The 16,949-nt window shown below is 37.9% G+C and overlaps 1 protein-coding gene across 11 annotated transcripts in view; it reads left to right on the forward strand.

The window, feature by feature from the left end:
- SCMH1 (Scm polycomb group protein homolog 1) overlaps positions 1-16,949 on the forward strand; it is a 208,503-nt gene that overhangs the window by 41,125 nt on the left and 150,429 nt on the right. For 7 of the 11 annotated variants that reach the window (XM_043461716.1, XM_043461714.1, XM_043461713.1 and 4 more), the window contains exon 2: positions 7,814-7,891. The exons of the other annotated variants lie outside the window; for them this stretch is intronic. In XM_043461716.1, the coding sequence (XP_043317651.1) occupies positions 7,867-7,891 (25 nt within the window). In that variant the 5' untranslated portion in view covers positions 7,814-7,866. The remainder of the gene's footprint in view (positions 1-7,813; positions 7,892-16,949) is intronic. 11 annotated transcript variants of the gene reach the window in all.

Raw genomic sequence — 16,949 nt, forward strand, 5'->3', positions numbered from 1 at the left:
ACCATAAAATCAAACACATGTAAGGGTGGATGATGAAGAAACAGAGGCATGCAGCTAGTTTGTGGTAAACTTGGGACCTGCCTAAGTTCTAATCTTTTGGTTTTAAAGTGAGGAATTTAAAGCCCTGAGGGGGTGGCTTCAGTGAATGAACTAGGAATGAACCAGGCCAAGTTTCAAAGTTGCATCTCAATTTCTTGGTATAGAAAAACCATATTTCCCCCAAGTTTGTAATTCTGTAAGTTTCCTGCAAGACCCTGGAAAATGTCAGGAATTCGTAACTTCTTTAGGATGAGAACCTGAGACTTTGGGGGATGATTTATGAAATAGTTTATAGATACTGCTCTGTTAATGAGTCCAAATTACTATATGTACCTGTCTGTATTGTCTAAACAGTGAGGATTTACTCTCTCCTCAGAGCTGTACATCTAAGGAATTAGTTCCTAACTAGGACTTTATCCTATTACATTCTAACAGAATAAAGTTGATCTTGAGATCTCTGCTACTGTGAGGCATAGACATCTCTCAAAGGTCTACTTGGGCAGTGTGAACAGATTGAAAAATGATGAACAGGTTAATAATCTCTTTTCAGTCCCCAAAGCCATATGAATCTGACCTTGGGTTTTAATTTTGTTTCTTTAAAGCTTTTAAGTGGCTCCTGTCTGCATATGGTTACATACTTTCAAATTTTCACTCCAGAAAACCTTGGGGAAATAAGTCACTCTTAGAAGCTTAGTGTTTTGGATTACTACAGGTTTATTCCATTACACATTAAAGCTTATTTTTAACAATTTTAATTGAAAAGTATCCTAAAATAGATTATACTATTCTTCCTTCTGTTTAGTTTGTTGGGTCTAATTTTAACTGTTTCTTAATGACTGAAATGCTTACAAAGTATGTGTGTATATATATAAAGGATACAGAGTTCCATGGACTTTTAGTAGTCTGTTTATAACTCCGTTTTAACCACAAGCCCATGTTTGGTGCATAATTTTATAAGATGTAAGGTTTTCAGGAATGCATACTGTTATAAAAACTCCTGGATTTAAGTCTGTGGATCACAACTGAAAAGGTTTGAAAGCCACTGCCTTAGTAAGCTCTTTCCTTGTGCTAATAGTAATTTCTTGCGTTATGTAGGACTTGAGTGTTTGCCAAACCTCTCTCTATATGATATAGCCTATGACAAGTAAACTAGGGAAGGGATTTATTTCTTGTTGTTTTTAAACTATAGTAGATAAGCATAATGAAACCAGAGAGAGTATAGACTTTGAAATTGGCGTTTAATTTTAGCCTTTCCATTTAGTAGCTGTGTGACCTTGATGCTATAATTAATCTTAACTTCAGAACCTCAGCTCTTTTTTTCCCCCCTATTTGAATGAAAAATGCCAGATTTTGGGGTACTTTAAATCAGGGGTCTCCAGCCCCTGGGCTGTGAACCAGTACCAGTCTGTGGCCTGTTAGGAACTGGGCCACACAACAGGAGATGAGCCACAGACAAGCGAGCAAAGCTTCAGCTGCAGTTACAGCCACTCCCCATCACTTGCATTACCGCTGAGTTCTACCTCCTGTCAGATGAGCAGTGAGGTGTGTAATTACTTCATTATATATCACAATGTAATAATGATAGAAATACCGTGAACAATAAATGTAATGAACTTGAATCATCCCAAAACCACTCCCCACCCCATCCATGGAAAAGTTGTCTTCCATGAAACTGGGCCCTGGTGCCAAAAAGGTTGGGAACTTCTGCTTTGAATCAAGTAATGATCAAGGGATTGATGTAAGAAGAAAACATAAGATTTGTAAATATTTATGCATCCCGCATAGGAGCAGCTCAATACATAAGGCAAGCACTAACCAGACATAAAAGGGAAGTTGGCAGTAATACAGTAGCACTAGGGAACTTTAACACCCCACTTACACCAATGGACAGATCATTAAAACAAAAAGGAAATGCAAACCTTAAATGACACATTAGACCAGATGGATCTCATTGATATCTTCAGGACTTTCTATCCAAATGCAGAATACATTTTCTTCTCAAGTGCACATGGAACATTCTCCAGGATAGAGATCTTGGGTTACAAATCAAGCCTTGGTAAATTTAAGAAAAATGAAATCATATCAAGCATCTTTTCTGACCACAATGTTATGAGACTAGATATCAATTACAGGAAAAAAAATAAAAAACACATGAAGATTAAACAGTATGATTCTAAATAATGAATAGGTTACTGAAGAAATAAAAAGAGAAATCAGAAAATTCCTAGAAATGAATGGCAACAAAAACTACAACCCAAAACTTGTGGGATGCAGCAAAAGCAGTCCTAAAAAGGAAGTTTATACCAATACAATCCTACTTCAAGAAACAAGAAAAACAGAATAGGCAACCTCACTTTACACTTTAAACAACTGGAAAAAGAAAAATTTAAAAAAACCCTAAAGTTAGTAGAAGGAAAGATATCAAAGATATAGCAGTGAAAAAGAAATGAAATAATAGTAAAGATTAATAAAACTAAAAGTGGATTCTTTGAAAAGAAAAACAAAACTGACAAACCATTAGCCAGACTCATCAAGGAAAAAAAGGGAGAAGAATCAAATTAACAAAATTAGAAATGAAAAAGGAGAGGTTACAACAGACAATGTAGAAATACCAGGGATCATAAGAGACTGTTATGAGCAACAATGGACAATAAAATGGACAACCTGGGAGAAATGGATAGATTCTTAAAAAAATTCAACCTTCCAAGGAAGAAATAGAAAGTATGAACAAGCCAGTCACAAGCAGTGAAATATAAACTATGATTTTTTAAAAATCTCCCCCCAAAACAAAAGCCCAGATGGCTTCACAGGTAAATTCTGTCAAACATTTAAGAAGAGCTAATGGCTATCCTTCTGAAACTCTTTCAGACAATTAGAGAGGAAGGAACATTTCCAAACTCATTCTACAAGGACGCCATCACCCTAATACCAAAACCAGATAAAGATAGCACAGAAAAAAGAAAGTTACAGGCCAGTATCACTAACAAACATAGATGCAAAAATCCTCAACAAAATTCTAGCAAACAGAATACGACAGCACATTAGAAAGATCATATACCATGATCAAATCAGGTTTATCCCAGGGATGCAAGGATTCTTCAGTATACACAAATCAATCAGTGTGATACACCATATTAACAAGTTGAAAAATAAAAAACCGTATGATAATCTCAGTAGATGCATAAAAAGCTTTCAACAAAATTCAGCACCTGTTTATGATACCAATGCTTCAAAAAACAGACATAGAAGGAAACTACCTCAACATAAAGGCCATATATGCTAAACCCAGAGCAAGCATTATTCTCAGTGGTGAAGAACTGAAAGCATTCTTTCTAAAGTCGGAAACAAGACAAAGGTGCCCACTCTCACAGCTGTTACTCAGCATAGTTTTAGAAGTCCTAGCTATGGCAATCAGAGAAGAAAAGGAAATAAAAGGAATCCAAATTGAAAAAGAAGGAAAATTCACTGTTTTTAAACAATATGATACTATACATAGAAAACCCTAAAGATACTGTCAGAAAATTACTAGAGCTAATCAGTGAATTTAGTAAAATCACAGGATACAAAATCATTACACATAAATCCCTTGTATTCCTATACACTAACAATGAAAAATCAGAAAGAGAAATTAAGGAATCAATCCCATTTACCACTGCAACAAGAAGAATAAAATACCTAGGAATAAAACTGTTCAGGGAGACAAAAGAGCTGTGTACAGAAAACTGTAACACACTGATGAAAGAAAACAAAGATGACAGATGGAGAGATAGTCCATGTTCCTGAGTTGGAAGAATCAATATTGTGAAAGTGACTATACTACTAAATGCAATCTACAGATTCAGTGCAGCCACTGTCACATTATCAGTTACATTTTTGACAAAACTAGAACTAAGATATTTCACAGTTTGTTTGGAAACACAAAAGACCCTGAATAGCCAATGCAGTCTTGAGAGAGAACAATGGAGCTGGAGGAATTAACCTTCCTGACTTCAGACTGTGCTACAAAGCTGCAGTCATCAAGACAGTATGGTATTGGTGCAAAAACAGAGATATAGACCAATGGAACAAGATAGAAACCCCAGAGATAAACCCACACAGCTACAGGCACCTAACCTTTGACAAAGGAGACAAAAATTTACAGTGATGAAAGATAGTCTCTTCAGTAAATAGTGCTGGGAAAACTGGACATGTGAAAGTATGAAATTAGAACCCTTCCTAACACCATACACAAAGAACAAAGATAAACTCAAAATGTATTAAAGACCTAAACATAAAACCCAAAGCTATAAAACTATTGGAGAAAAATGTAGGCAGAAGACTCTTTGATATAAATCACAGCAAGATCCTCTGTGACCTACCTCCTATAGTAATGGAAATAAAAGTAAACAAGTGGGACCTAATTACACTTAAAAGCTTTTGCACAGCAAAGGAGACTATAAACAAGGTGAAAAGACAACCCTCAAAATGGGATTAAAAAAATTGCAAATGAAACAACTGACAAAGGATTAATTTCTAAAATGTACAAACAGTCCATGCAACTCAATACCAGAAAAACAAACTACGCAGTATAAAAGTAGGCAGAAGACCTAAACAGACCTTTCTCCAAAGACCTACAGGTAGCTAATAAATACATGAAAACATGCTCAGCATCGTTCAGTATTAGAGAAATGCAAACCAAAAACTATAATAGATATGACTTCACACCAGTCAGAATGGCCATCATCAAAAAATCTATAAACAGTAAATGCTGAAGAGAGTGTGGCAAAAAAAGGACCTTGTTGCTTTGTTGGTGGGGATGTATATTGACATAGTCACTATGGAGAAGAGTATGGAGATTCCTTAAAATAACTAGGAATAAAACTACCATATGACCCCGTAATCCCGCTACTGGGCATATGCCCTGAGGAAACCATAATTGAAAAAGATGCATGTCCCCCAGTGTTCATTGCAGCACTATTTACAGTAGCTAAGACATAGAAGTAACCTATTTGTCTATCAACAGATGGATGGATAAAGAATCTGTGGTATATATACACAATGGAATATTCCTCAGCCATATAAAGGAACACATTTGAGTTTATTCTAATGAGGTATATGAACCTAGAGCTTTTTATACAGAGGAAGTAAATCAGAAAGAGAAAAACAAATATCATTTATTAATGCATGTATATGGAATCTAGAAAGATGATACTAATGAACCTATTTGCAGGGCAGTAATGGAGACGCAGATATAAAGAACAGACTTGTGGACACAAGATGGGAAGAAGAGGGTGGGAAGAATTGAGACAGTAGCATGAAAACATATACACTACAATATGTAAAATAGATAGCCAGTGGGTATTTTCTCTGTGCCTCAGGGAACTCAAACTGGGGCTCTGTGACAAACTAGAGCAGTGGGATGGGGTGAAAGGTGTTAGGGAGGTTCAAGAGAGCAGGGATGTATGTATACCTACGACTGATTCATGTTGATGTATGACAGAAACCAACACAATAAAGCAATTATCCTTCAATTAAAAATATATTTTAAAAAATACATAACAAAATTTATCATTTTAACCATTTTAAGGCTTAAGTACATTTATAGTGATGTATATAGCCTTCACTGCTGTCCAACCCAGAATATTTTCATCATTTAAGACAGAAACTCTGTACTCATTAAATCATAACTCTCCATTCCCCCTCTTTGCCCAGCCCCTGGTAACCTCTGTTCTACTTCCTTTCTCTAGGAATTTCCCTATTCCAGTCGCCAAGTGCAAGTGAAATCATACAGTAGTTAGCCTTTTGTATTTGGCTTATTTCACTGAGCATGTTTTCAAGATTCATCCACATTGCAGCATGTATCAGAATTTTATTCCTTTTTATGGCTGAATAGTATTTGATTGTAGGTATAAGCCTCATTTTATTTATTCATTCACTTATTGGTGGACACTTAGATTGTTTCTACCCTTTTTCTATTGTGAATAATGCTGCTCTGAACATTTGTGTACAGGTACCTGTTTCAGTCCCTGTTTTCAGTTCTTTGGGAATATACCTAGAAGTGGAGTTACTGGGTCATTTGGTAATTCCATGTTTAACTTTTTAAAGTTTTCCACAGCAGCTGCACCATTTTTTCATTTCCACTAGCAATTCACAAGGGCTCTAATTTCCCTGCATATCCTTGCTAGTACTTATGATTTTTCTTTTTTTTTCTTCATAATAACCACCCCAGTGGATGTGAAGTGGTATCTCATTGTGACTTTAACTTGCATTTTCCTAATAATTAATGATGTTTTTTATGTACTTATTGGCCATCTATATAGATAAATAAGGGCTTCCCAGGTGGCACTAGTGGTAAAGATCCTGCATACTAGTGCAGGAAATGTAACAGACGTGGGTTCAATCCCTGGGTCCGAAATATCCCCTAGAGAAGAGCATGGAAACCCACTCCAGTGTTCTTGCCTGGAGAATCTCATGGACAGAGGAGCCTGGTGGGCTGCTGTCCATAGGATCTCAAACAGTTGGACATGACTGAAGCAATTTACACGCACACATAGATAAATGGAGAAATACCAATTCAGGTCCTTTGCTAATTTTTCAGTTGGATTATTTGAGGGTTTCTTTCTTTCTTTTTTTTTTGTCATTGAATTGAGGAGTTCTGTACATATTCTGGAGATTAGTCCCTTATCAGATAAATGATTTGCCTATGTTTTCTGCCATTTTGTAGGTTTTCTTCTCATCCATGTGACAGTGTTCTTTGATGCACAGTCTTTTTCATTTTGATGAAGTTCAGTTGGTCTGTTTTTTCCTTTTGTTGCCTGAGATTTAGAAGTCAAATTCCAGAATTATTGCCAAATTCAGTGTTGTGAAGATTTTCTTCTGTTTTCTCTAAAAGTTTTATAATTTTAGCTCTATTTAAGTTTTGGTTTTGATACATTTTGAGTTAATTTTTATATACAATGTAAGCTAAAGGTTCATCTTCATTCTTTGGCATGTGGGTATCCAGATTTCCTAGCATCATTTGTGGAAAAGAGTATTCTTTTCCCATTGAATGGTGTTGGCACCTTTATTAAAAATCATTTGACTGTATATATTTGAGTTTATTTCTGAGCTCTGTATTCTGTTCGTCTGTGTGCCTGTCCTTCTGCTAGTACCCCCCACCCCCACACACACACTATTTCAATTACTATAGCTTTATAGTAAGTTTTGAAGCCAGGAATTGTGAGTCTTCCAACATTATTCTTCATTTTCAAGATTGTTTAAGCTATTAGAGGTCCTTGAGATATCATGTGAATTTTAGGATGGCTTTTTCTATTTTTGCAGAAAAACACCATCGGGATTTTGATAGGGAGTGCATTGAGTCTGTAGATCTTTATGTAGTATTGTTGTCTTAACATTAGTCTTCTAATTCATGAATGTAAATGTCTTTATACTTCATTGATTCTTCAGTTTCTTTCAGCGATGTTTGTAGTTTTCATTGTACAATACTTTGGTTATATGGCTATTATATATCTCACAGTGAATTAATAGAGTAACCTTCTAGTTTATCCATTATTGCTTAAAATGACCTATTAATGCCCTGAAAAGTCTTTTCTGTTTTTAACAGAATCAGGGTTCTGAACTCAAAAAGCTGAGGGAAGGATCCTGGAAATTGGAAACTTAACTAAATTACTGCCCATGGAAAGCCCTTCTGGGTCTTCAGCCTGCTGGTTTTCTCTGATTAAAACCTATATTTTATTGCAGGTCTTTGATCTACAATTGTTCACATTTCTAATTTTTTTTAATCTTTTGCTTCTAGATTTCTCCATCTTGTTAAGGAGGAAATTCCTATTTGATATAGCTGATGATACCATGCAAAAATCAGATCCTCGAAAAGGTCAGAACATGTACTTATATGTGATAGAAATGAAGAGCTATCTTCTATTAGGCTGTGAATGAATGTATGTGTCACAAAAAGCTGTTCAAGTAAATAAAAGTATCTCATCCTTTCTTACCAACTTATCCTGCAATTTCACAAATCCTGCGTGTCATTTTGCAGCTCTTTTACAAAGTACTCTTCACATAATTGTCTCAAATAGTCTTTTCTGTAATCTTATGAAACAGGGACTGTTGCTATTCCTGTTCTGTGGAAACAATGAAAGATTAAGAGACTTACTCAACATGTTGTTCCTATAAATTGCAAGAATTAGTCCTGAATCTTTTTGCCTCTAAATCTTACTCTTCTTACTACCTCATAAGTTCATGATCATTATTAGAATTTAGTAGACATGTAAGTATGGAAGCTATATGAACATTAAAAATAATATACATGATAGTCTGTGAAAAAGTTAAAGTCTCTTTATGGGTATAAAATATTATTAATACACCAGATCATGATATTAAATATTTAAATATAATCTCTAGAATGATCCAGACTCCTGATTACATGTATAACATTGTCTTTATTGTGGCAAATGGCACTCTTTGCTGATACTTTCTTTTGTATTCTCATCTTCTTCGGTTTCTGTCGTTTGTCTCTGTAGCTTTCCTTACCCCTTTCCATCTATCGTAGTTGCTGGTGGTTATCCATACACTTAATCCATTTCCATGTCTTAGTACCTTTATACTACTTCTCCTTTAACTCAAATACCTATTCATCTTTCTTTTCTGACAGTCCTATCTCAACTTCAAGTCTTCTGTGAAGCTTTCCTTCTCTCCCCAAGCAAAGTCGATCATTCCTTTTGCTTTTCTCAGAACACTTTGTATAGCAGATCTCTCTTATAGCAAAAATCACATTATATTATGATTGTGTATTTGAGTTGCTGTCTGTCCTGTTAATCTGTTCTTTGTGAGTTCTTTGTGAGCATAGATTGGGATTTATTTGTCTTCATGTTCTTAACACTCAGTGTTAGTCCTAGGTTTAGGTATGAATGAAATAACAGTTTTCCTTAAAGAATCTGTACAGTATTCTAAGTGAGAGACTGACCACATAAAAATACTCAGAAGTTTACAACTATTTGTAAATGAATATAGCACATGTATTTTGAAGTAGGATAATGGAGTAATCACAGCTAGGCAAAGTTATTTAGGGAAGATTCTTCTAGATGAGGGATCAGTAAACTATGGTCCATAGGCCAAATCCTGTCAGCTGCCTGTTTTTGTAAATAAAGATTTATTGGAATATAGCCATGTCCATTTGTTAATGTATATGGCTACTTTAATTGCACTGGCAGAATTGAGTAGTTGTAGCAGAAACCATGTATCCCATAAAACTGAAATTTTTTACCCTCTGGCTGTTTTTCTATTCCCTGATCTACAAGATAGGTTTTGAAAAGAGGTATGAAACAAAGAGGAATGTGAATTGCTGAAGCATGAGTGTGCATCATAATGCAATGAAAACAGCCATAGTAGTAGGAATGCCAAGTGAAGTTGCACTCTAATCCAGTTTGTCAGAGAGAAGTGTGTTGAAGAAATGAAATGTCAAGAACGCTTTGAGGGTGGATCCAAGATTGGGGTGAGGGAAGACAGGGAGGCATGTCTCCCCATGCCTAGGATATTCACCAGGTGCTAGTGGGGAACCTCCTGCAGACAGGCTGAAGGGAGGAGCCCTGGGAACAACTGGGTAAGGGGGAGTGGAGGAAACTTGAACCCTGGTGACCAGCAACTGTGTGGTTGCTGGGGGAGGTGGAGTGGCTTTGGTGCCTTGAGCAGTTTGGGTACCTTTGGTCACTGCAAGCAGCATGCCTGCTCACCTGAGAGGAGTAGGGATCCCTCAGGGATCAGAGGATCCACTAGGGGAAGCCCCTGGGATTCCCCTTTCACTCAGTGGTGGCTGGGGTGGGGGGAAGAGTAGTTTGGCACTGGGAGTGGCTTGGGCGCCTTTGGGTGCTGGGTACAGTGCACCTGCTCCTCTGGGAGGGAGAGGGACCTCTGATGAGATCAGAAGATCTGGGGAAGCCCCTGGGGTTCCCCTTTCACTTGGCCCCAGGGAGCCTTCTGGGACCCAAGGGCCTGGGCCTCTGCCCTTTGGGGCCTTGTCTGCCCTCCCCAACCCTATTTACCCTCTGAAAGAGCCCTTCGCTCTTCAGGGACCCCCCTCCGCCTAGGTGGATCCTGTGGATGTAAGAGGGAGTAGGGAGGCTCATTTATGGAGAGAAAAAGGTGGGCTGGTGTGGGGAGGCTCCTGCTGGATTATAAGAGCAAGGAACTACCTAGTGTCCTGCCACCCATTGGATTCTGGGAAGCCTCCTAAGGCTCCCAGGCCTAGCCCTCCACCCTTTGGACCACTCTCCAGGGCCCCCTCCACCATCCAGAGCCCCATCCTGGCTTTCCAGTCTCCAGGGCCCCCTCCTCTTTCCAGGCTGAGCCTTCAGCCATCTGGAAGCCCCCCTCCACCCTCCAGGGTACCCATCCTCTGTGGGCCTCCTCACTCCTCAAGGGACCCTGTCTGCTCCCTAGCCTGGGCTCTCCCCCATCCAGGATCTCTTTCTACCGTCTGGTTCCCTCCTACTTCTGGGGGCCCTCTCCATCCTCCAGGGCCCCCCTCCCTCTCAGCCCCCTCCACCCTCCAGGCTGAGCCCTCTGTTCTCTGGGGACCAGCTCTGCCCTCAGGGGCCCCCTCTGTCCTCCAGGGCCACCTCCAAGGATACCCTCTGCCCGTGTAGGTCCTGCAGGTACAGGAGGGAGGGGAGATATAGCAGGGGCAGCCAGGGGATGATCCCTCTAGTATAGAGGAGAGGGAAATCCATCTGGTGTTGTGCCACCCACTCGGCCCTGGGGAGCCTCCTAGGGACCTGGTCCTTATCTTCCACACCCCAAAGCCAGAGGCACTGCAGAGGCCCCCTTAGTTGGGTTGAGCCTCCCCCAATCCCACCCAGGGCTTTTTCTGAAGGCTTAGGAAAGTCAGGATCCCACCCCCACCTAAATACCATCTCCCCCTAACCATTCCCACCACCTTAGCCACTCACCACTAAGCCCCGCCCTTCACAGCCAAGGTTTCTTCTGCCTTTTGGGTTTTTACTATTTACCAGTAGAGTTTGGTTTTACCCTCCAGTGCTTGTTTCATATATATTCTTATTCTTTCTACTATTTCTGTTAGTTTTCTAAGCTTATTTTATCATTTGTAATCTTTGTTATTATTCTACTCACTCTTTATTTTCATTTTTATTTTATATATGTGTGTGTGTGTACTCTTTTGTTTCTCTTTTCTTCTCTCTCATTGCTATTGAAGTCCAGTTTTACCCTTCAGGGATTTTTATTTTTTTATACTTTGTTATTGTTCTGCCTTTTTTTCTTTTTTTCCCCCACACCCCACTACACTGTTGGAGTAACAGAGAATATCAAGTTCCAGAGAATATTAACCGGAGTAAGGGATCCCAGAGGTCTGTATCTCAATACCAAGACCTGGCTCTATCTAACTGCCTCCAAACTCTACTACTGGAAACCTCAGGCCAAACAACTAGTGAAACAGGAACACAGTCCCACCCATCAAAAAAAAAAGAAACAACAGAAAATGAAGGAGCAAGGTAAAAAGTATACAACCAAATAAATGAGGAGGAAGTAGGCAACCTCTCTGAAAAATAATTTAGAGTAATGATAGTAAAGAAGTTTCAAAATATTGAAAATAGAATGGAGAAAATACAAGAAACATTTAACACATTTAACAAAGACCTAGAAGAAATGAAGAAACAGTGACAAACAATGCAATTACTGAAAAGTACTCTAGAAGAAATCAATAGCAGAATAACTGAAGCAGAAGAATGGATCAGTGAATTGAAAGATAGAATGATAGAAATAACTATCATCAAAGTGTTAGCCACTCAGTTGTGTCCAACTCTTTGTGACCTCATGGACTGTAGCCCATCAGGCTGCTCTTCCCTGGAGTGAGTTGCCATTCCCTTCTCCAGGGATCTTCTGGACCCAGGTATTGAACCTAGGATGCCCACATTGCAGTCAAACTGTTTACCACTGAGTCACCAGGAAGCCCTCAATAACTGCCATGGAGCAGAATAGAGAAAAAAGAATGAAAAGAACTGAGGATAGTCTCAAAGATCTCTGGGACAGTATTAAATGCACCAACATTTGAATTATAGGGGTCCCAAAATGAAGAGAAAAAGAGTATGAGAAAATATTTGAGGAGATTAGGGTTGAAAAATTCCCTAAAATGGGAAAGGAAATAACCAAGTTCAGGAAACCTGGAGAATCCCATATAGGATAAACCCAAAGAGAAAAACACCAAGATACATATAAATTAATCAAACTAACAAAAATTAAGCACAAAGGAAAAAATATTAAAAGCTGCAAGGGGAAAAGAAAAAAAATAACATAAAAAGGAATCCCAGGGCTTCCCTGGTGGCTCAGAGGTTAAAGAATCTGCCTTCTATGCAGAAGACCTAGGTTTGATCCCTGGGTTGACAAGATCCCCTGAAGAAGGAAATGGCTATCTACTGCAGTATTCTTGCCTGGCGGGCTGCAGTCTGTAGGGTTGCAAAGAATCAGACGCAACTGAAGTGACTTAGCAGACACACATTCACAAAATCTCCATAAGACTAACAGCTAATTTTTCAGCAGGAACTATGCAGGTGTTTAAAGTGAAAGAAAAAAATGGTGAAGGAAAAAAAACCTGCAATCAAGATTACTCTACCCAGCTAGGACCTCATTCAAGTTTGATGGTGAAATCAAAAGCGTTATAGACAAAAGCTGAAAGAATTCAGCACCACCAAACCAGCCTTACAATAAAGGCTAAAGAAATTCTCTAGCAGGAATCACAACAGAAGAAACAGACCACAAAATCAAACCCTAAATGATTAAGAAAATGGCAGTAGGAACATATATGTCAATAACTACCTTAAATGTAAGTGGATTAAATGCACCAAGCAAAAAACACAGACTGGCTAAATGGATGTAGAGACAAGACCCATGTATATGCTGCCTGTAGGAGAACTCACTTCAGACCTAAAGACACAGACTGAAAGTCAGGGGATAGGTAAAGGTATTCCGTGCAAATGGGAATCAAAAGAAAGCAGGAGTAGCAATACTCATATCAGACAAAATAGACTTTAAAGTAAAAACTTCTACAAGAGATAAGGAAGGACACTACATAATGATCAAGGGATCAACCCAAGAAGATACAACGATTATAAATATTTATGCAGCCAACATAGGAGCACCTCAATACATAAGGCAAATGCTAACAACCATAAAAGGGGAAAACAACAGTAACACAATAATAGTAGGGGAATTTAATACCCCACTTACACCAATGGACAGATCATCACAACAAAAAATTACTAAATGAAACACAAGCCTTACATGACACATTAGACCACCCACATGGTATTGGTATCTTCAGGACATTCCATCCCAAAAGAGCAAAATATACATTTTTCTTAAGTGCACATGGAACAATCTCCAGGATAGATCACATCTTGGGTCACAAATCAAGCTCAGTAAATTTAAGAAAATTGAAATTGTATCAAGCGTCTTTTCTGAACACAACACCATGTATAAGACTAGATATAACTTACAAGAAAAAAACTGTAAGAAACACAAACACATGGAGGCTAAACAACACACTTCCAAATAACCAACAGGTCACTGAAGACATCAAAAGGAAATTTTGAAAAGTACCTAGAAACAAATGACAATGAAAACATGATGACCCAAAACCTATAGTATGCAGTAAAAGCAGTTATAAGAGGGAAGTTTATAGCACTACAAGCCTACCTCAGGAAACCAGAAAAATGTCAAACAACCCAACTTGACATCTAAAGCAACTAGAAAAAGAAGAAGAAGAACAACAGCAACAACAACAAAAAAACCCAAAGCCTAGTAGAAGGAAAGAAATCTTAAAGATCAGAGCAGAAATAAATGAAAAAGAAACAAAATATCAAAGATGAATAAAACTAAAAGCAGGTTCTTTGAGAAGATAAAATTGACAAACCACTAGCAGGCCTGTCAAGAAAAAAGGAAGAGGACTCAAATCAATAAAAACAAAAATGGAGATGTTACAACAGACAACACAGAAATAAAAAGGATCATAAGGGACTGCTATGAGCAACTGTATGCCAATAATATGACAGTCTGGAAGAAATGGACACGTTCTTAGAAAAGTACAACCTTCCAAAACTGAACCAGGAAGAAATAGAAATCATGAACAGACCAATCACAAGCACCAAAATAGAAACGAATCAAAAATCTTCCAACAAGCACAAGCCCAGAGCCAGATGGCTTCACAGGCAAATTCTACCAAAAGTTTAGAGAAGAGCTAACACCTATCTTGCTCAAATTCTTCCAAAAAACAGCAGAGAAAGGAAAGCTCTCAAATTCATTTTGCGAGGCCACCATCACCCTAATACCAAAAGCAGACAAAGATACCACCAAAAAGGAAAATTACAGGTGAATTATCACTGATGAATATAGATGCAAAAAATTCAAAATTCTAGCAAACGGAATCCAAGAACACATTAAAAGGATTATACACCATGATCAAGAGGTATTTACCCCAGGGATGCAAAGATGTGTCAGTATACACAAAGTAATCAATGTGATACCCCATATCAACAAACTGAAGGATGAAAATCATATGATCATCTCAACAGGTGCATAAAAAGCTTTTGACAAAATTCAACACCCAATTATAATACAAATTCTACAGAAAGTAGGCATAGAAGGAATCTGCTTCAACATAATAAAGACCTAATAGAGTAAAACCAAAGCAAGCATTATTCTCACTGGTGAAGATCTGAAAGCATTTCCTCTAAGTTCAGGAACAAGACAAGGGTGCCCATTCTTACCACTATTATTCAACATAGTTTTGGAAGTCCTATCCATGGCAATCAGAGAACAAAAGGAAATAAAATAAATCCAGATTGAAAATGAAGAAGTAAAACTCTCACTATTTGCAGATGACATGATACTATACACAGAAAACCCTAAACATTCCACCAGGAAATTACTAGAGTTAATCAGTGAATAAAGTTGCAGGATGTAAAGTACACAGAAATCCTTTGCATTCCTGTACACTAACAATAAAAAATCAGAGAAGTTAAGGAAACAATCCCACTCACTATTGCAACAAAAAGAATAAAATATCTAGGAATAAACCTACCCAAAGAGACAAAAGACCTGTATGCAGAAAACTAGAAGACACTGATGAAAGAAATCAAAGGTGACACAAACAGATGGAGAGATATTTCATATTCTTGGATTAGAAGAATCAATATTGTGAAAATGACTGTATTACCCAAAGCAATCTACAAATTCAGTGCAATCCCTTTCACACTACCAATGATATTTTTCACAGATGTAGAACAAAAACTTTCACAATTTGTATGGAAACATAAAGGGCCCCAAATAGCCAAAGCAGTCTTGAGAAGGAAAAATGGAGCTGAAGGAATCAACCTTCCTGATTTCAGACTATACTACAAAACTACAGTCACCAAGACAGTATGGTACTGGCCTAAAAACAGAAGTATATACCAGTGGAATAAGATACAAAGCCCAGAGATAAACCTACACACCTATGGGCACCTTATCTTTCACAAAGGAGACAAGAATATACAATGGAGAAAAGACAGCCTCTTCAATAAGTCGTTCTGGGCCAATATGAAGAATAGTGTAGAGATTCCTTTAAAAAACTGGAAGTAGACTGCCATATGACCCAGCATTCCCACTGCTGGGCATGCACACTGAGGAAACCAGAATTGAAAGAGACACATATACCCCAGTGTTCATTGCACCACTGTTTGCAATAGCTAGGACTGGAAGCAATGTAGATGTCCATCAGCAGATGAATGGATAAGGAAGTTGTGGTACATATACATAATGAAATATTACTCAGCTATAAAAATGAATGCATTTGAGTCAGTTCTAATGAGGTAGAAAAAACTGTAGCGTATAATACAGAGTGAAGTAAGTCAGAAAGAGAAACAGCAATACTGTATATTAACGCATGTATATGGAATTTAGAAAGACAGTAATGATGACCCTATATGCAAGGCAGCAAAAGAGACACAGATGTAAAGAACAGACTTAAGGACTTTGTGGGAGAAGGCGAGAGTAGGATGATTTGAGAGAGTAGCATTGAAACATGTATATTACCATATGTAAAATAGATGACCAGTGCAAATTTGATGCATGAAGCAGGGCACAAAGCCAGTGCTCTGGGAAAACCCAGAGCCATGGGGTGGGGAGGGAGGTGGGTGGGGGGTTCAGGATGGGGTGCTACATGTGCACCTGTGGCTGATTCATGTAGATGTATGGCAAAAACCATCACAATATTGTAAGTTAATTATCATCCAATTAAATTAATTTTAAGAAAACGTAATAAAAATAGGTGAAAAAAAAAATAAAAATAGGTGGACAGCTACATGCAAAAGATTAAAAGTAGAAGACTTTCTAACACCATACACAAAAATAAACTCAAAATAGATTAAAGACTTAAATATAAGGCCAGAAACTATAAAGCTCTTAGAGGAAAACATAGGCAGTACACTCTTTCACATAAATCACAGCAAGATCCTCTATGACCCACCTCCTACAGTAATGGAAATAAAAGCAAAAATAAATAAATGGCACCTAATTAAACTTAAAAGCTTTTGTACAGCAAAGGAAACTATAAACAAGATCAAAAGATCACTGGGAAAGGGATAAAAAACTTGCAGATGAAACAGCTGTTAAAGGATGAATCTCCAAAATGTACAAGCAACTCATTCAGCTCAATACTAGAAAAACAAACAATGCAATCAAAATGTGGGCAGAAGATCTGAACAGACATTTCTCCAAAGAAGACATAAAGATGGCTAATAAACACAAGAAAAAATGCACAACATCACTCATAATTAGAGGAATGCAAATCAAAACTGCAGTGAGGTATCACCTCACATCGATCTGAATGGCCATCATCAAAAAATCTACAAACAATAAATGCTGAAGAGAATGTGGAGAAAAGGGAA

This window comes from Cervus canadensis, chromosome 2 (genome assembly GCF_019320065.1).
Source record: "Cervus canadensis isolate Bull #8, Minnesota chromosome 2, ASM1932006v1, whole genome shotgun sequence".
In the NCBI taxonomy this organism is placed as follows: Eukaryota; Metazoa; Chordata; class Mammalia; order Artiodactyla; family Cervidae; genus Cervus; species Cervus canadensis.